This window comes from Abramis brama (assembly GCF_963993115.1).
Source record: "Abramis brama genome assembly, chromosome: 7".
NCBI classification, from domain to species: domain Eukaryota; kingdom Metazoa; phylum Chordata; class Actinopteri; order Cypriniformes; family Leuciscidae; genus Abramis; species Abramis brama.
This window is the reverse complement of record NC_139969.1, coordinates 22,893,160-22,913,755: the sequence shown is the minus strand read 5'-3', so window position 1 is coordinate 22,913,755 and position 20,596 is coordinate 22,893,160. Positions and strand designations below refer to the sequence as shown.

At 37.0% G+C, this 20,596-nt stretch overlaps 1 protein-coding gene across 1 annotated transcript in view; it reads right to left on the bottom strand.

Moving 5' to 3' along the window:
- Positions 1–20,596, bottom strand: part of tgfbr1a (transforming growth factor, beta receptor 1 a) — a 48,749-nt gene that overhangs the window by 13,848 nt on the left and 14,305 nt on the right. Inside the window, exons 2-4 of the mRNA XM_084118937.1 lie at positions 7,917–8,150; positions 2,913–3,152; positions 2,031–2,261 (exon numbers count right to left, since the gene is read on the bottom strand). Coding sequence (XP_083975063.1) covers positions 2,031–2,261; positions 2,913–3,152; positions 7,917–8,150 — 705 coding nt within the window. The remainder of the gene's footprint in view (positions 1–2,030; positions 2,262–2,912; positions 3,153–7,916; positions 8,151–20,596) is intronic.

Sequence of the window (20,596 nt, the reverse complement as noted above, 5' to 3'; positions counted from 1 at the left end):
CACTTTTTGCTGAATGTTGGTTGAGTGGTTTGAGATCATTCCTGCATATTTTTCATGGACGAATCCAATGGCAAATTCTACATAGTAGAGCAGCTGATGTCTGATGCATGTAAATTATATAATTAGTGCGGTCAATCGATTAAATAAAATTAACAAATTAAATCGCAAATTTTTCCATAATTAATTGCGATTAATCACACCTAACATTAAAGTTTTTTAATATATTTTTTAATATTGTAATAATTTTGAATCAAATAATGAATCTCCATTATTGTTGAAACAACAAAAATTATATTTTAAATATTTGGGGCCCTATTTTAACGATCGAAGCGCATGGTCTAAAGCGCACGGTGCAAGTGCACTTAGTGCCTGTCCGAATGCAGTAGTTTTGCTAGTTTAACGACAGAAAAAATGGTCGGCGCGCCCAGCGCATGGTCTAAAAGGGTTGTCCCTATTCTATTTATGAGTAATGGGTGTGTTTTGGGCGTAACGTGCAAAAAAAACAGTCAGAGTCTGATCTTCCATTCCCTTTAAAAGCCAGTTGTGCTCGCGCCATGGCGGATTGCTACTTACATGGCGGAATTTGCAAGCGGAAAAACTGAACGTGTCTCCAGAGAGCAAACGGATCTGCTCGTGCGCGGGGTTAAAGCGCGCAAGCAGACCATCTACGGGACAAGCCGGATTCCATCAGAAGTTTTACTCTACATTGAAATTCACAAAGAGTAATATCTAGTTGATAAAAATTCTGCTAAAAATAGCAGAACTAGAACATTCCTTTAAAAATAACCTAAAATAATAATAATAATAATAATAATAGGAAAAAAAACTTCTATTTGGTACAGAAATTTTCCAATAATTTTTTGGGATTCCAATATATTTCTTCGGGCCTGGAAATCAAACTTTTAAAATTCCCTGATATCCTTTGAGATCCCTGACTGTAAAACATTGTAAATATAATAGAATTGACCAATAACACCACAAACAGAAATGTGAAGTACTACCTTCCTAAACGCACTTATGCTAGAGAGCAAATAATGTTAGGGCTGTAATCTCCCAGTTGATTAGTCGATTATTTGGTCGATACGTTCTTGCTCGACTAAAATTCTGATTGGACGATTTTTTGCCGCGTTCATTTCATTAGTTTTGCCGCGTTCATTTCATCAGTTTTTACCTATTTTTTGCCGCGTTCATTTCATCAGGTGGAAAGCACTAATTACTAATGGGGGTGTTTTCAGAGCACCCCTGTTTCACAGGTAACAGTCTGTCTTCAGAACACCCCCCTTGTTTTCACTTCTTTTGGATTAGCCCAACCCACTGGAGAAGAGAGACAGACAGATTGAAGAAAGTAGGCTACTAGAAGGTTTGCTGAATATTATTACTTGATCTGGTTTGTTTAATAAACATTCTTTTTTTATTATAGTGGACGTGACTTTTGTGTTTAAGAGTAAAAGCTTTAAGTTAATAGTTTATTCGTGTCTCAGCCGCGAAGCTGAGCTCCTATGTTCAGCCTCGCTCTGTGCGAGCTGCAATGAAATGATAGTGTCTGTCAGTTATTATAATACATATGACAAAAACAATTGTCTAAATTATGTTGCATATTCCTCAAAAGTTCTTGTGATGATATCACTAGTTGACAACATAGTACTATTTTCGGAAATCATAGGCTATGATATTGCGCGCAGATGCACGTGATGCAACGCTGCAGAGCCGACAGACTCGTGTGTCAGACTCATTTCAGTGCAAAATAATTAGGTCAAAAACAATTTAATATACTGCAAATAGCCTACTAGTTTTTTATGTATATTTATAATTAATTTAGGCGGACAACAAGCCTACCAAGTACTGCGCACATTGCGCAGCTAATTAATTTAAAGTTTTTTTTCCCTAACGTCATTTTTAGTCGATTTTTAGTCGAAAATTTCAGGACTTTAGTCGACCAAGATTTTCTTTGGTTGATTACAGCCCTAAATAATGTACAGTACAATAAAATGCAACTTAATGCAACTGAAGTGCTTTCAGTGTTGTGTGACCTTTGTTGTCTGCAGCAATAAAGCCCAGGATGTTCTCATGACGAAGCATGACAGTCTGGTAAATCTCCGCCTCACGGAACCAAGAGCGCTCCTCTCTGGAGGAGAAGATCTTCACTGCCACCTCTTCTCCACGCCAGCGGCCCCTCCACACCTCTCCAAATCGCCCCTTCCCTATGCTCTCCTGGAGAATGATGGTTCTGGCGATGGTCCTTTGCACTAGCAGTGGTAAACCTATAAAAGACAAGAAAAAGCAGTCAGGGAAAAATATTAAAAAAAGTAAAATACAAGCTTACAAATTATTACAACAAATTTTTTTTTTGTCAGAATACACAACAACGTCTAATGTCAATGTAGAAAGTTGCTCTTTGCCCTCAAAACAGTGTAGTTACGGCATCTGCCAGCAGGAGATAATAGAGCCATGCAAACAAGTCAAACCTTGAACCCTTGAGGAAGACTCACTGTCATGATTTCATAGTCATGCAGGTGCTAAAAACAAATATTCTATCTGAGACACTGCCAACAAAACCAGCTAGTGCAGCTTCTGGACTAAAATCCTAGACTAAAGATAAAGCCTAAAAGCCTACCAGCTTGGCGTGAGGCTCATAACTCACGGAAAGCATTAAACTGTCAATTTACACATCCTCAATTGCTCCCAAGGGGCTTTGAAAACAAAGTTATGGAAATGACATTGGCTTGAGCGTACTTTGGGGCTTATAATGGGCAATACAGGAAAAACATCCTGTAAATACATAAAAATGAAGGGGAATGTAATGATTTTAATTGAATCTTTGCATAGTAAATGGCATTAAAAAAACGGTACAGCTGGATTCATAGAAAGAAGAAAGGCAAACAATAATGTGATAATAATAGTATGTAAAATACCTGAGCCTGATCCAGAAGTGGTCATGTCATAAATGAGGTCCTTTAGCGTGGTGCCGTTAGCGAGGAATGGGTGGTTCATAGTGGGGTCTTCCTCACTTGGCACACGATGGTGGATGATGGAGCGATTATGGCACATGTAGAAGAGAAGCACCAGCATGAAGCTCAGCACGCAGATGGGGACGGCAATCACTGCAGCCAAAGCTACAGGACTCAGAGACTGGGGTTCAGTATCAGGCAACTCTGAAAGAGGAAGCAGCAAAGCACATGTTTTAAGCTGTAAACCAGTGGTTCCCAATCAGGGGACTGGGGCCCATATGTGGACCTCAGCAAACTTCCAGGGCCCCCCAATCGGTCTTAAACCCCACTAAAAAGAAACATGTACAACATTAAACGGATTGCTCATAATGTTGTTTTTATTACAACAGAAGTACCATCAACTTACAAGGTATATATCAAATTGTATAGGGAGACTTTTGAATATTGTCTCAGACAAAAGGGGGCTTTAGAGTCAAGATTTGAGAACCACTGCTGTAAACACTAATACAACACAAGTAATAAAAGGCAGTATTCACCTAGAGCCTTAGTCATCATGCTGAAACTATTTTCTGGCAAATGCGGATGACATTGAGAAAAAATAGCCTTTTTCATTTTTCAATAAGCACCATAGAATAGTGAGCCATTGAAAGTCATTCTTTTGAATTACAAGTCTAAAAGACTAAAAGTTTTAAGAGAGTAGCTATCCGACAATCAATTTGTCTGTGATGTTCATCCACTAACGCTAATGTCAGTCGCTGCTCCTCTGCATATTAATCTGAACTAACACCAGACAACTATTGAAACTCTTTAATATTAACATTTAAAAGCAAAGCACGTGAAATCCAAACTGTGTTGACGGCTATTATTGTTGTATGTTGTTTTATACGTGATATTTCCTCTGTGTTATTTGTCCTTTGTAAGAATGTTTTGAGCTCCCGTAGGGAAAAGTGGCTGCATCAATTTATACTAACAGCTTGTTTTGATTGATTTGTGACTTAAATACATTTAGAGAAGTGCAGTATTTTCATCTAGCCCATTTCTATTGCAAGGGATTTTTTTTGATATGTGGTCTAAAAGACCGATCTCAGGCAATTCTTCTGGCATGCACTAGCATAAAACAAATTAAATAATCGCCATTTGCGATACGGCATGGATCAGATCAGAAAAAAAAAGAAAAAAAAAAGAAAAAAAAGTTGTATGCTTAATTTAAAGGGCACCTATTATGCTACTTTTTACAAGATGTAAAATAAGTCTCTGATGACCCCAGAGTGTGTATGTGTCAAAATACCCCACAGATCATTTTTTATAGCATGTTGCCACTTTTGGGAGCGAACAAAAACGAGCCGTTTCTGTGTGTGTCCCTTTAAATGCAAATTAGCTGCTGCTGCCAGCCCCCTTTCAAGAAGAGGGCGGAGCTTCAAGAGCTCATTCTCTGGCACACCAGCAAAAAAAAACAGGACAATCTCACGCAATAAAATGTCTCAAACTGTACTAGCGGTGTTCAGTTCGAACCAGAGTCAGACAATGATGCCTACAGAGCCAGAGAATATATGCTGTGCATGGAGATAGAACAAGTATGGTTTAGTTTAATTACAGTTATAACTTATGTTGTCACCTTGCTTTTCCACTACAAGCCTGTTGTAGCAGAGTAGACCTCTGAATGATGGCCAAAACTTTACTACTGAGTTTTATGACGTTTATTGTACATCACACAAAAGATGAAGCGTCTGTTTTCACCCCAGAAAATCACCATAAGAGCTGAATAAAACTGTACAAGAAGTGTGCATAAGAGTATTATCCATAAACACTCGTTACAACTAACAGTAAACAAATATAAACAGACGTTATGCCTTTTCAGGGGGTGCTCAATAAACTGGTTAACAGTTATATCCGTAAAACAACTCCTAACTGTAATAAAGTGCGCCCTCTACCTTTCATTACTGCCTTGACCCGTAACGTTATAAGCTGGATAGTTGGTACTGATCCATCCTTGAGTAGCAACTTTTTAGCAAAGCCTGCCTTGTATTGCCCCTCGTTCACAAAGCAGTCTGGAGGGAAATGATTTGCGCAGACATTTAAACGAATTTAGGTATATTTTGGGGCACATTACCTTCAAAAGTAAAACTAATCCACTGCGTCCTCAGTGGCTCAGATGTTGGGAGAAAATGAAGACTCTTGTTCAATCTTACATCCAACAACAGAACTACAGCTGCTCCAGCGCAGAGAAAATACAATAAGCGCGGATAGCGTACAACTCGCTGAGGGTGGAAACTATGGTAATGCAGGACTGTCAGTCAGCGGCCATGGGCGGGGCCTGTGCAGTATGATGTCACACTGCTCAGATAATCAAAAAGGCATGCCTAATGAGTCTGCTTTGGTTTAATGGGGATTAAAAAAAAAAAAGAGTGGGTTGATTTTGATCATTGTAGGGTGATTTGTGTTCACACACTGGCAACACACATTTATGTCCAAACACCATGTAAAAGTGGATTTTGCATAATAGGTGCCCTTTAAGTGAATTTATGTATAGTATAGAAGATAAATGTAATAAATATTACTTTTGTAACCTGCTATAAAATAAGAGCTCATAATAAATGCTCATGAGGAGTTTCAGTAACATTAAAACAACATTAACAAACATTAATCAAGCTTTAGTACTATTTTTCCCCCAACAAAATGTCAAATACTGACTGATAAATATCCAATAACCGTAAATAAATGAATGATTTTTTTTTGTTTTGTTTTTTTGTGCTGACATATTGTGAATCCCTACTATTCAGAATTAATAACTGTGATGACAATAAGGGAAATTCACAAGTTTTTCCACAACTGTGCAGCCCCTAGTAAAAATCTAAAATGGAGACAGCTAAAATGATTAAGAGTAATAAGGGAGCTCAGGAGCAGGTCTGTGCAAAAGCAAAATAATAAAAAACACTGAGTTAGGCCTAAATGAGTTCGCTGAGTTTGTTAGCTCTGGTACATTACTGTAACTGTAGGCTACATCAAAGTCTCACATCACAATTTCTTTTAATCTAAACATATGGTTCAAACTAATGAAAAAATTAAGCAACAAAGCCAGCTTTGAAGAACCAAGCACTTGTGTCCCTAGCTTCATTGTAAAGTGAGAGCATGAGAGCTATATATTCATTCCTAAATGTCGCTATCTGTGACATATTAGCAGAGGTGGGTAGTAACGAAGTACGTTTACTTCGTTACATTTACTTGAGTATTTTTTTGGAAACTTTTTACTTTTAAGAGTAGATTTGAATGTGGGTACTTTTACTTTAACTCGAGTACATTTCTAATGAAAAAACTGTACTTTTACTTTGTTACGTTGGGCGACGTTCCTCTCGTTACTTTATTTTAATGCAATATGTGTTGTTAAATGCGTAATTTATTCCGAGCGCGATGTATCTTTTTTCTGGGCTTGAGCGATGCTCAATTCACAAATGAATCACTCTTTTGAGTCGATTCTGTTCAAAGACTTCAAACAAGTTGGCAGATCTGTCTAAATCGGTTCGCGAATCAGTTTGAATGATCTGTTCAGTTCCCTGCACGCACTGAATCGTCTGAAGCGATTTCAATTCACACTCGACTCGGAGTCGTAACAGGAAGATTTAAGAACATCAAGAGCGTTGGATGAAGTGGCCGTGGACCTAGAGTACAGTCAAGTGAGAGCAAATCTGCAAATGCATCATATTTTTGCCAGCGATGAAGATCTTTATTAGTTGAACATCTTCGTATGCTGTCTGTGAATGAATGATTCCACAAGACGATATATTCGATTTCATTTCATTATTTCAGGTAATACATTTTACAAACCAACAGATTATTACGCCACGATAGCACTACTAGAAAGTATGACATTACCCGTTTTTTGGACATTAATTTATACATTAAATAAGCTACCATTGTTCACAGTTTATGAACACCCGCCATCCCGCGGTAGTTTGTGTGTATTGTTGCGCAGTGGCGTGCGAACTCGACTTGAAAACGAATGCCTTTGCCTGCCGTAGACACAGTTAACCAGTTTAAACATGCTTGCAGAAATATACATTTGATTATATTTTGTAGAACAGACAGAAGAAGATCCGTCGATGTACTTTTGTTTGTTTTTTTGTGTTCAGATGTTCAGTCGCAGTCATGAGCGCGAGCACATGTGAAGAGTTTTAACTCTTCTCTGTGTCAATTACATGCCTTTGAATGCAACACTCTGCAGATTCACTTTATTTCGACATTGTCTAATAATCCAAATGTAGTTGTATAAAGTTACTATTATACAAACCAAAGGACAGGCAATGATTTTCGGACTACAGATGGCAGAAATAATGCTTGTCTCTTCTGTTTTTGTTGCAAAGATAGCCTATCTACTTATGATAATAATAGTCATTTAAATAAAAAAAAATCTAAATATATATGATGACTTCAGATGCAAAAGCCTCTAAGTACCATCTGAAATTTTCTTCTAAAATAGCATTTTTATCAAGCTTATATGTTTATGTTCAGTTATTTCACTTAAATGGCAATGAAAAGTACCTAATTGTCATTAAAGTGAAATTACTGAACTTAAATATACGAGCTTGATAAAAATGCTTGTTTTAGAAGAAAGTTTACCTCTGCATATTAGCCATTGTGCACTCCCAAGGTTTTCAGACTACTTCAGGAGGACACTATCTTTTATATACAACAGCGACATGGAAATAATTGACACAATGGGCCTTACGTCTGTAAGCTCAAGGTCAGAACAAAAAATTTAATTAAGCTGATGTAAAGCCATGTGGAACAAAGGATTTGGATGCCGCACTACAAAAACAGTCATTGTAAAATCATTATATTGTGCCAGACAAAATAACCCCAACCCAAATATGAACTTGGGTATTGTGACACTTTTATGACATACTGACGTTATAGAGTCACAAACTCTTGAAAGCCAACTCAAAAGTCATCATGATCACATTATTCTCTTACCTGGGCTGACTTTTGGGTTCTTGTTGCACATGTAAGTGTCGCAGCAGTACGGACGCCGGCCGTTGTTGGAAGAGGCGCACTGGAAAGGCCTGTCCGGTGGGTAAAGTTGATCTTGATTAATGCACTGACCCTCTTGTATTACGATCTGTCCGGCAGACTTTGTGACGACCGCAAAACACAGGCCGGTTGTGTTACATGTCCGATTCACACATCGCTCACAAAAACACAGCAATCCTGATTGAGAAGAGAGAGAAAGAGACTCCAGGTTAGGATACATTTAGATAGTCAGATTGTTAAACAGTACAGGAAGTGTCCTAGGCAGATTAGTGTTGGGTGATATGCTCCATAGTCATATCGTCAGCCTGTGAGATCGGTGATGCACTATAGAGAGCCTAAGTCCCTCCCCTTCCGGTTGACCACCATGGGACCTTACTTCGGAAAAATATTGTATGGTAGTCAATGGCGTGAGACAACAAATATTTTGATCTCGTTTGAATTGTGCCCTGAATTACACATATGATGTTTGTCAATTTAAAAGATACATTTTAAAGTCAAGAAAGTCGCAGTATGATGTAAAACTGTTGAGGTATAAGACTGTGAAAATACGTAATTACAGAGACTACAAACCCAAAAGGCGCACGTGTGACGCCATATCTTTTCTCTCAATGAATGAAGCTAACTTTACTGAAGCTAATGTCTGTCATTTTTTCTATAGTCTTACGTTATAATCGTAACGTTACGCCATCATGCCTGAGTGTTTTGTACCACACTGCACACATACGAGCAACGGATCTTATGACGTACATAGTGCGAGACGAGAGATGTAGTTCATTGAGCGATTTTCACATAAAACTAAATGTTACTCTTCTGTTTTATGACAAACTGCGACTTTCTTGACTTTCATAATTATCTTTTAAATTGACAAACATCATATGTGTAATTCAGGGCACAGTTCAGACGGAATAAAAAGATAAGTTGTCTCTCGCCATTGACTACCATACATATTTTTTCCGAAGTAAGGTCCCATGAGCCAGAAGCGGAGGGGAAGGACTTAGGCTCTCTATAGTATCACGCGGGGCGGGGTCTACAATAGTTTACATCATTTTACATCATCATCGTTTTGATCATTAATTAAATTTATTTATTTAATTACTTTATTTTATAAATCGCTGAGAATGATAATCTTTTCTATCATTTTGCAAGCAAAGATGGAGTTGAAAAAAGATGGAAAAATGTCACGTTGCATAAATATTTTACCCAGAAGGCGAGCCCGTGGATATCACACATGCAATTTGCCAACTTTGCACGAGAGTTACGCTGGTGAAGGAGTCTCAAACCACAGTCAATTATTCCCTGAAAGTGAAATCAAAAACTTAAGAGCTTTCGGCATCTGTCGCTGTACTAACGCCACATTCTCTCAGACACGACGAGAGATGAATTTGCCTCAACATAAGCTGGCAACGGTATATCAAATGTTAATTGACTGGCTTAATATTTCTCCTGTGGACCATACATTAATGATGGTAGCCCAGGTATGAGAAGCAGCAATATTTTTTGTTAAAGTTGTTTTTTTAAAAGTCTGTGTTTGAAGCTGCTTTTGATTTTCATCGATGACTGATTTGTGCTGTGTTCGGACCTTAAGACTTAAGTCATTAGGCCTATATAATTTTTAAAAATGTATTAATAATAATTTGTAATTGTATTTTTATTAGTGTTATTAAAATGTTTTGTTAATGTGCTGTGGAAACAAAATGCTGACAAACAAATCGCCTCGGCTTAAACAACAGCTATAAGAATGTATAAGAATGAATGATGCATCTCTTTTATAGCAAGCAGTCGTGACAATTTGTGAATAGATCATCTTGCAATTCAATTTTGATGTGGGATGTAGTTTTGTAGTCTCTTTTAAAAAATGTTTTCTTTGAGGAGTCCTCAGGGACGGATTATGGTGATGATGTGCCCTGGGCACAGATGTCTCAAAGGCCCCCTTCACCAATTTTTTGGGCAACAGTGTTGCACCTGTATGCACAGGCGCGCAATAGGGCATGCAAGCCAGGCATTTTAAGGGGGCTGATCATTTAAACAATCAGAAATGTTAATATAAAGATGCAGCAACATCTCTGCATCCCCCTTAGTGGGGCCCCTCTCTCGTTACGCTCGTTATGCTTTTACCTTTTTCAGACTGGTGTAGCGCTTACTCGCGGTAGGTAGAAAATGCATGATTTGATTTGTTAAACATGAAAAGGACTTATCCGTCTGGCATGGCAGCTCGCTCTAACTTTAACCTAGATAAATGCATATCCAAAGTGTTTGTGCGGAGTGTGCAGCACACTGCATTGCAGGCGTCGGCGCGAACACTTGCATTTTCCTATCAACAGTGGAAACAACTTGAAATACTTCTGGTCATATACAGAAAAGAATAATGCATCAGTCGCAAGTAGCTACTTTTATTTTTGTAAACTCACAATAACAAGAAAACGTTGTGCTTTTGTAAAATAAAAGAAAACAAACAGGGCGCGCTTTCATGGTCTCCGTGGCATGAACTGGAGCGCGTCTCAAAAAATGAACTGAAACAGAGTGTATAGCCTCACATGATGAATATTTCTATATAAAGCTTGAAATGTCCACTTTTAATCGAAAAAATTCGAATCGAAAGCAAATACCAGCTGATATGATATGAAAGGTGCATTTCTCTCTAAAGGTGCATCCACTTTACAGCGGAGATATATACATGTTTGCAGCCGACACTGATTTAGAAATATATATATTTTATTATTAAACAATTAAAATGCATATTATCATTAGCCTGATAGCCAGACATATTATCATTAGCCTGCTTTTGCCGGTGCTTTGCGGCAAGATTTATGCATGCGCTTGAGCGCGGAATAGGCTATATGCCTCCATGTACTCAGTATTTAAGCAGAAATTAATATTAACGTGAGATTAGTCGACTAATTGCTTAAATGAATGACTACTAGTCGACTAGAAAAATCTTTAGTCAATGGCAATTCTAATCAATGCATTTAGGCTAGCTGACATTTATTTAATTAGTAGTTCTAGTATCCAGGTCTTTACGTTAAATTAGTTGAGTTAACAATTAGTTAATGAACTAAAATAATAAAACAAAGATTAAATTAAGATGCTATATAGCATTGCTTGTTCCACCCCAAAAGACACTTTTTAAGGTGACAATCCGTTACACATTTGAAGATTTACTGTATCTTGAAGATTGTTGTATTGTATTTTATCGTCTGTTATAAAGATGAAGATTGACATTTCGTTAAAAAAAAGCTTTTGTAGTAATTGAGCTTCTCTTGCTTCTTTGTCATTTTTGTGCTTTCTTTTCATTGATCCACTTGGTTGTGGTTTTAAACTCATTTTTGTTTTGTTTTTTGAGTAACCGTCTTTTACGCGTGACTTTTATATTACGCAATGCTTTTCAGTCGCCTCTAGATGTCCCTCTCAACAGCGCAGCAATACATTCAAATTATTTATTTGATTTATTTACTAGTTAATACTTTGCAACTGCAAAAAAATAATCACATTATTCCTCAATATTTAACACAATTTTACTGAAAATAAAATTAAAATTAAAATAATTATTTGAAAAGAATAGACACAGTAAATTTGACAGGGCCCCCTGCTGGCCCAGTGCCCTGGGCAAGTGCCCAGTAGGCCCGTGCGTTAATCCGTGCCTGGGAGTCCTCAATTCTCGTACATGATTATCAATGTCGCAAGTGTGGTGATGTGGTTGAAATTACAGCACATGTCCTGTTGACCAGATTACACAGGAAGAGGAGACTGACAGCATAGCTCCCAGTTGGGCTTATCCATACCAGTCGAAGTCTGAAGCCTAGTGCTATGGAGATGCAAGGGCACAAACCTGCAGCGGCCAAACCTCAAGCAGCCCCAGGCTTCAAACTAGAAAGCGAAAGGTTTCTGCCTGGCGTGTTCTAGTCAAAACACACATGTACCGATTCAAAGTCTTTAATAAGAAATCCAAATCGCCGGAGATCACAACACACTCTACATTAAGACGACACGGAAAACAATGAACTGAGGAAACTAAGGGCTTAAATACACAAGGTAATGTAATGAGGTAACTAAATGAACAACAGGTAAACATAATCAGTAAGTAAGGGAACAAACTGGCACACACTACGAAACTAGGGCAGAGGGCACACAGGCAAACAGGAACAGGGAAAACAGATCCAACACACAATGAAACTAAACTTAAACAGAGCATACATGTTACAAGACAACTCGGAAATGAAATAAGCTGAGAGATGCACATTCTGAGAAAGCAACAACTCGCTGTGTGATTTAGCCTATAGAATGCTCCAAAACTTCAAGATATCAGTGCAAAAGTGCCCCTGTATGAGTTTTTGTTTCATGATATTTATATCATGATTAAAGGTGCATTGCGCAAGTCTCTGAGTTTTTGCAGAACTATGCCCCCTCTGGCGACAAGCGAAACTGCAACCAGAGGTGTGCACGCTCATGGACCACACGCACACGCACGCTTGCACGAGCTGTTCATAACCAAAGGAGCATCAGCCGCACAAATCTTTTGTTTACAGTCATAATGTCTTCAGAGGTAATAAAGTTATAAATCTGCAAGTCATTTTAAATATGTGAAAGGAAAGGCATTTGAGTAAATTACACACTTATGTGTGAGGGGAAAACGGGGGTAGTAGAAAACTTCGGTTTTTGTTTCCATCTATCTCCATGTTGAACTGTTTTATGTGTTTACTGTATCCACTTATGATTGTATTATTATGGAAACACGTTCATGAACAATATAAGTTATTACTTTGTTATTACTTTGTAAAAGCTCAAAATAATAATCATACCATACACAGTTGGTCAACAAAGTACACTCAAATGTCTCAAGGTAATATTCATAGATTATTACATCATTTGTTGTCATAGATTTGCCGTATCAGACATTAGAGACTGGGCTATATCTTACCGTTTTATCAAGAAAAAAGCCAACTGAGGATCCCGTTTGAGCCCTAGAGCAGACCGGAGATTCCAACGAACAGTATTTATATCGTTTTTACCTTTTGTACACAGCCACGTCCAAGTGATCTGAGGGCGCGGGCGCTTCCTAGTGTGTGCAGCAGACCGAAGATCTCTCCATTTGTTGAAAGCCTTCCCGATGTTGACTCTCGTCTTATTCCGACGCCTGTGGCACTAGACAAAAGTTTTTCTTTTCTTTGTCTTACGTGGAGTTTGCGTTGGGGTTTGGAATGAACTACAAGCCGGTCTCTTTGAATCCATCTTTTACTTTTGTCGAAAGTTGACTAAAGTTTTGTTTTGTCGCTCGAGTTTTCTTCGCTGATACGGAGAATGGCGGCGAATACACAAACCTGCCAGACATTACCAGGTGAGCGTGAGTCTCAAATTCCGTCCCGAATCCCTCTTATTTATTTTACTGTACAGGATTATAGAGGCAATCGCAGTGATCAAAGAAGGGCTCATTCAGCCCATCAGGCAATTGTTTAAGCATGTATGGGTTAGAAAAACGGGTATTTTTAACATGAAATGTTGCGCAATGCACCTTTAAGCAATACCACACGAGTGCTGTTTGTGTCCCGAATAGCACGAGTGCAAATGTGATATTCATTTTATACAGTTGTTCAATAAATAAGTTAATAATATTATAGTTTAGACACAATATTGTCTGCTTTTGCTCAATTTTGCTATTGAAAATATTACCTGTTAAGCCAGAGCAGAACTGTTGTGCATCTCGGAGCAACACATAGCAGTGCTTAGTTTCTGAATCAAAGTTTTGATTGAATCAACCGGGCTAGGCAATGATTCAATGGTCCATTCATAAAGAGAGACATTTACTTAATTCCTGAATGAATCAGCCGTTTGAATGAATGACTTAATGATTTAACGACGTACTAATTTCGAAATTTACCGCCACCTACTGGCAGTTTTAGTTTCGAATTTAGAGTATCATTTCATTAAAAAAATATTTAATATTTCCATATTAATAAAAAAACATTAAAGGTATAGTTCACCCAAAAATTAAAATTATGTCATCATTTACTCACCCTCACGGCCTTACATAAAAAGAAAAAAAAGAAAAAAAGAAAACAGTTACTTGAAATTGAAAATAAATGCAGCCTTTGTGAGCACACGATACCTCTTTCAAAATTATTAAAGAATGGTAGCGTATGGTTAAGATCTAAGTGAATGCACCTAGATACTGCTCTATTAAAGGTCCCGTATTATGCCCCTTTTCACAAGATGTAAAATAAGTCTCTGATGTCCCCAGAGTGTGTATGTGAAGTTTCAGCTCAAAATACCCAACAGATCATTTTTTACAGCATGTTTAAATTGTCATTTTTTGGGGCACAGAAAAACACGCTGTTTTAGTGTGTGCCCTTTAAATGCAAATAAGCTGCTGCTGGACGACCCAGGGGGCGGAGCTTCATGAGCTCGCGCTCAGTCTCTCAGGACAATTTCATCTCACGGAATGATGATAATATCAGAAACTCTCAGTAACGGTGTTCATTTCGAGTCGGACAATAATGCCTACAGAGTCAGAGTGCTGTATAACAGGTATAGTTTAGTAGTTTAATTACGGTTATTATAACGTATTTGTCATCTGCTTGTATGTATCCATTATTTATTAATAGCCTACAAGTCTGCTGTTTCTGACCAGGTCCGAATGATGATCAAACATATACTGATGAGTTTAATAAAGTTTATTGTACATCACACAAAAGATGAAGCATCAGTTTTACTTCAGAAAATCACCGTAAGAGCTGAGTAAACACAGTAAGTTATAAGAAGTGCGCAAGTACATAAACGAATTTCAGTAGAGTTGAGGGAGCATTCCTGTGGGCGGAGGTTAGTCAAAAAACGGTTCTACTGACGTCATTAAAGAAGGAAGTAGAGGGATGTAGTCCAAACGGGCCGTTCGATGTAGGCGACTTCTGTTAAATAAAATATCTCGCTTGGCATTGAACTTTGAGCTTTATAATTTTACAGATATTATTTATGCTCTAACAGCAACATTACACACTAACTAAAGTTTGAAACATGGGATCACGAAGAACGGGACCTTTAAAGAGATCATTCTGTCAATGATTCCAAACCTATGACTTTCTTCTGTGGAAAAAAATCTAGGGATGTCCCGATACCACTTTTTGCAGAACGAGTCCGATACCGATACTGTAATTTTTGGTACTCGCCGATACCGATACCGTAACCGATACCTGAATTTTCACTGCATTTGTAATTTTTAAATGTATTAGTAGATAAACCAAAATATTATAAATCATATTAGTTGGCTTAATTTGTTCATCAAATATATATATTTCTTTCAGTTATTTTCATGCTTAATTAAGCCTGCTAAAATGCATTGTATGAGCTTCTGTACTGTACTTCTGTACTGTCATTGTTCATTCTATTGCTCTATCATATTTTATCTTTCATTTAATAGCACAGCACATATTTAGAGCTGCTTCAGCAGGGCTCAGTGCTGAGGACTGGGTCAGCGGTTCAAATGTTTGTCAAAACCAGTGAAATATCAATTATTTAATCCAATTTTGAGACTACAACAAAAACTAGCAGCCTAATTAATGTGAATTTAAAACAAGTAAGCAGTCAGTAACAAAATAAAAACAATCAATCGAATTACAAATAGGATAAATATATACAATACAACAAAGAAAGGCTACAAATGAAATAAACAGTGTTTTTAGAGTTTTTTCAGGTAGATCTAACAGGTACAGACATTTGAATAAAGTAATCAAATGTGAAAAAAGCATATTCATTACTGTATAAATTATATATAGATGGATATTTTTGTAAAGTTGAAAAGGGTAGCCTATTTAGTCAAGAGCAGTCAGTATTTCTTTGTCCTTTGTTTGATTAACATTAAAACACAGAAGCAGGTTTATCAAACTGCTGCCCCTTTAAGACCGAGCGCACCAGAGCTCATTTGAACATGCTAAGTTCATTTGAGATATAACCGACTTTGTTTACTATAGGATACTCACCAAGACGGGCGTTATTACATAGTTGTGTGTGAATTCGTCCGTACAAGCGCAAGACGTGAAAGACAATTTAATTCAGTATTCGCGCGCTGAGACGCTGGTTTGTGAGGCGCGCGCTTCGGATGTTTGCGTTCATGAAACTTCTTAACCTGCACACGTCCTGTAATTATGTAGGGAACCACTCGTTATACTTCAGTCAGGTAACAGTTCATGTTTTACTTTACTTACATATACGATTTAGTTTTCATCCAAATAACATGTGCTGAGTGAGCCTGAGTCGATCAGCAAAGAGCATTCAACAGAAGTGCGCTTCTCGCTCTCTCTCTCTCTCTCTGTCTCTCTCTCTCGTCAGTTAACGTCAATAATAAGCTAAAGCTACATGCCTCGTTTAATTTCGTTGCCATTGACATCCGACTGAACAAACTTTCCACTAATGTCTGTTTAAACTAAGGGATGTGCTCGACCAGCTCGTGCGTCTTTGACTCAGTTCACCTCGACAAAGCACTCGCGGCGGCCAGTTTCGTTTCGCAAAATGTACGTGGTATCGGTGCGTGGTATCGGTGAATTTTTATGAGTACGAGTACGAGTATATGAGGACAGTATCGACCCGATACCCGATGCCAGTATCGGTATCGGGCCATCCCTAAATCTGTCTGTTTTTTTGTCCTTACAGTGAAAGTCAATTGGGTCCAATGTTGCTTGGACTTGAGGGTGAGTAAATGAGAGAATATTCATTTGTGGGTGATTTATCCCCTAACTTTACTTTTAGGATGTTATGGTAGTCACAAGTTATGCAGAGAACTAACAATACATTTACAGATTTCATTTAAAAATCACATCCATCCCTCCCCTTACACACTTTCCTCTCATCAGCTTAATCTCCTGATGCAATTTTGTTCACACCTCTGAAATGACTGACAAGCTCCTTAGTCCTTAACTCAGAATAATAAAGATGCAGCTGAAAAGCAGCAGAAGGGTTGAATAAAAACAATTTCACTTAGTATAAATGCAGTTCAAAATGGTTACGTTTTTTGCACAGGCTGTGCATACCGTATAAACATCTAGTGCCATCTTTGACTTCTGTTGTGGTTTTATTAAGAATGTAGAATGAACATTCTTCTTTGGTGTATTTGATATGACGCTCAGCATATTATGATAAACGTGATCTCTGGAGCACCAGCAGGATGTTGAAATGACTTCTATTAAATGCACTGAAGCTCATTTGTTGCAAGTGATTCTCTTTTGCTTGTTAACATGCCACAGGAAATAATCATAGATTCAGTCATAGATTCATGATGCACATAATAGCTGGTTTAGAAAGAAAAACAGCAGGAAGAAAATAAATAAATAAATCATACTTCAGTGGTAATTGGACCAACATTTCATGAAATGGAAAAAGAGACAAAGCTTCAAAACAGCACTTCATTTACCACTATGAGAAATTCACCGTAAGGAGGATGCATGTGGTAAAATGACTGGCATTTAAAAGAGGCAGAAAAAGATAAAAAAAGAAAAATAAATTTAAGGGTAGCACACAAACAACAAATTCTGTCATTATTTAACTCATTACTTTTAAACCTCTACGACTTTCTTCTGTGGAACACAAAAGGAGATATTTCGAATAATGTGCTGGTTGCTCTTTTGCATTTCACTGCAACGAATCAGAACTGTAGCTTTCAAACTTCAAAAAGGACACAAAACAACCATCAAAATATCATAAATGTGGTTCATACAGCTTATGACTTCCATAGCTTTGCGGAGCGAATGCAGAAACGTTTAAGTTGTTATTCACTGACAATCTTCCTTTTGCTATTTAGCAAAATTAAAGATATTTAGTAGTGATGCACCAAAATGAAAATTCTGGGTCAAAACCGAAACCGTTTTGTATAACTGTATTAATATAAGACTTTTAAATTAATTTCATGAACTTTACATAAACTGAAAAAATCTGCAATTGAAACACTGATTGAGAGATTAGGCTACATGAGTCATTATACATTTCATTAAGTCATTCTAAATCTTTCAACATACTGTTCTGAAGTTTATTTAGTGCCATAATGTGCGCTTGATCCGTGCTGCCGCTTGAACTGATGTGGCTACAGCGAGTGATCTGTCACGCCGTATTAAAGAGTGCCAAAATGACATTTATTCATTGAATTTCGTGATCAAATCTGTAAAACTGTTTCATATTAAAAGTAGCAAAGCACAAATCTTACTGCGATTATTGGATGGCAGGTAATGTTTAGTGAATTTTTATTTCAATCTTGAGATTTAAAATCAAGGAATTGATATTGTCACCCCAGCCCTACACAGCTGACATTAACTTGCAGTTTATCCACTTTGTGTGCACGAATTAGACTCTGAACAGTCAAAATACAGCATTGGAGAAGCGCTAATTAAATGTCAATGTTTCGGCCCTTCAAAACAATTTCAACCCAAAACCAAAAATTGTTGTTTCGGCAGGAAATTATCGGTAGCCAAAATTTCAGTGCATCTCTAATATTTAGTGAACTACAACTTAAATTTAAGTCTGTTTCTCACACAAATCTATCATATGGCTTTAGCGCATGAGTCATTAATGCATTTGTCCTTTTTTCACTTTCATTATTGGAAAGAGGATATTCTTCAAAATATCTCCTTTTGTACTCCACAGAAGAAATGTTTAAGAACTCCATGTAGGTAAGTAAATAGGGCTGGGAGACAAAACGATAACTATTGTGATATTATTTCCCTCAATACAACTATAACTATGCATGTTAATGTTAACACTATTAATTTTAATATAAGAGTCCTAACTCAATGTAATAAAGTATCCACTGAAGGCAAGCGTAAATGAGAACCCAAGTGCAGTTTATTATAACTAAAACAAAACATGGCATGGCATGGCATGGCGTGGCGTGGCGTGGCGTGGCGTGGCGTGGCATGAAAACAAAAAACAAAACATGCACTTACACAACAGCAGGAAACAATACTTGACAAAGACACATGGCAAACATGAGGGCTTAAATACACAGACTAATGACAAGACAAGGGACACCTGTGAACAATGATCAGACAATTATAGCAGGATCACATGACAAACAGGGAATCACATGACAGACATGGAAACATGACATGAACAAACCCAAAACGTGTCACTCAAACAGTCAGAATAATTAGTTAATAATTAAATAGGCTAGTTCTATTAAGATATTTCTCTTATCTCTTAAAAAAGACTGAAAAAGGATTTAATTTAGATCTGACTTGAACTTTAAGTTCTGAGAAGATAATGCATCAAACAGAGAAACAGTTGCATTGCCTTTTTATCACCAGCAAGTCAAACAAACATTCTCAAGAAAAGTCATTTTAAATGTTTAATAAAGTTAAAAGTTGTTATTTTAGTATCACTGAGATATTAGTATAGCTTTTATTAATATTTTCCAATTTCATTTGATTTTTTTTTTGTGTCATTTTGTCATTTGTATTATTTAATGTTTGTAAATGTCTTTATAGTTTGTAATGTTTTTTTTCTCAAATAAAAAGTAATTTTTTTACATTTTATTTTAAGTTCATGTTAATTTCATTTTCAAGTAACAAATAAGGATTTTTTGTAACTGGACTTTTGTGAATATGACCCAGAAAAAAAAAGAAAAAAAAAATCATTTGTATATCGGACATCAGTCTGACACACAAGAATTTCACAAGTATGTACCATTTTACCTTTTTCAAAATACAAATATAAATCACCTCCTTTGAACAGTTTTGTTGGCCTGACTGGAGAAAAACCGTGTCATGTTGCCAACTTTTACATTAATTGATTATAGGTGAGAGATTTTACATCACACAATGTTCCAATTAAGTGATTCCCTGAGAGAAGAGAAAAGGAGCAGAAAAGTCGAACAAAGTCTCACTCTGCACCCACTGGGGTCATTATGTATGCAATATATGCTGTGGGCTGTCACAGTCACTCATCTAAATGAAGCTGTAAGTTCAGTTGAGAGATTCTGACTAACCAATTTCAAAAGGTTTAATCAAAAGCTGCCATTAATAATTGCCATAATACACTATGGAGGCCTCTGCAGTTTTCTGCATTAATGGATGGGAATTGGTAGGCACCTTTATACAACACATTATGTATTATTGATTCAATTTTAATTAACACGCACCTAAAGAACAAAACAAATGGTGAATTCTTTTCAGCAAACAACCTAGCTAACTAAAGGATTGGTTTAGGTTTACATTGTTAATCTGTTTTCTGATGGAAAGCCCATGACACAATTGTTGTTGTTTTTTTGGTCCATCTCCATACTTACAATGCAACGAAAAAAAAAAAAAGAAAAAGAAAAAAAAAATCAATTACTTTTGTCGCTTAGCAACAGCACATGCTAAACCCATTGCATTCAGTTACCTTTAAAAATCCTATTAATCACTCTAATAATAGAGTCACCTCACCTCACCACTACAGCAATGCTTATAAAACATGGTAAAATATTAATGCAGGTATGTAATGTATTAACATTTTTGTTTGTTCTTCATCTTATATGGCCTATATTTCCACTCTTGCTTTTAAATTGTCTTTATTCAAGGTGTTTTTTCATTTAACCCTCATGTTGCGTTTGGGTCATTTTGACCCGAATATTTTATTTTTCCCGAAAATACTAGTTAATGTTATTGCATCGGACT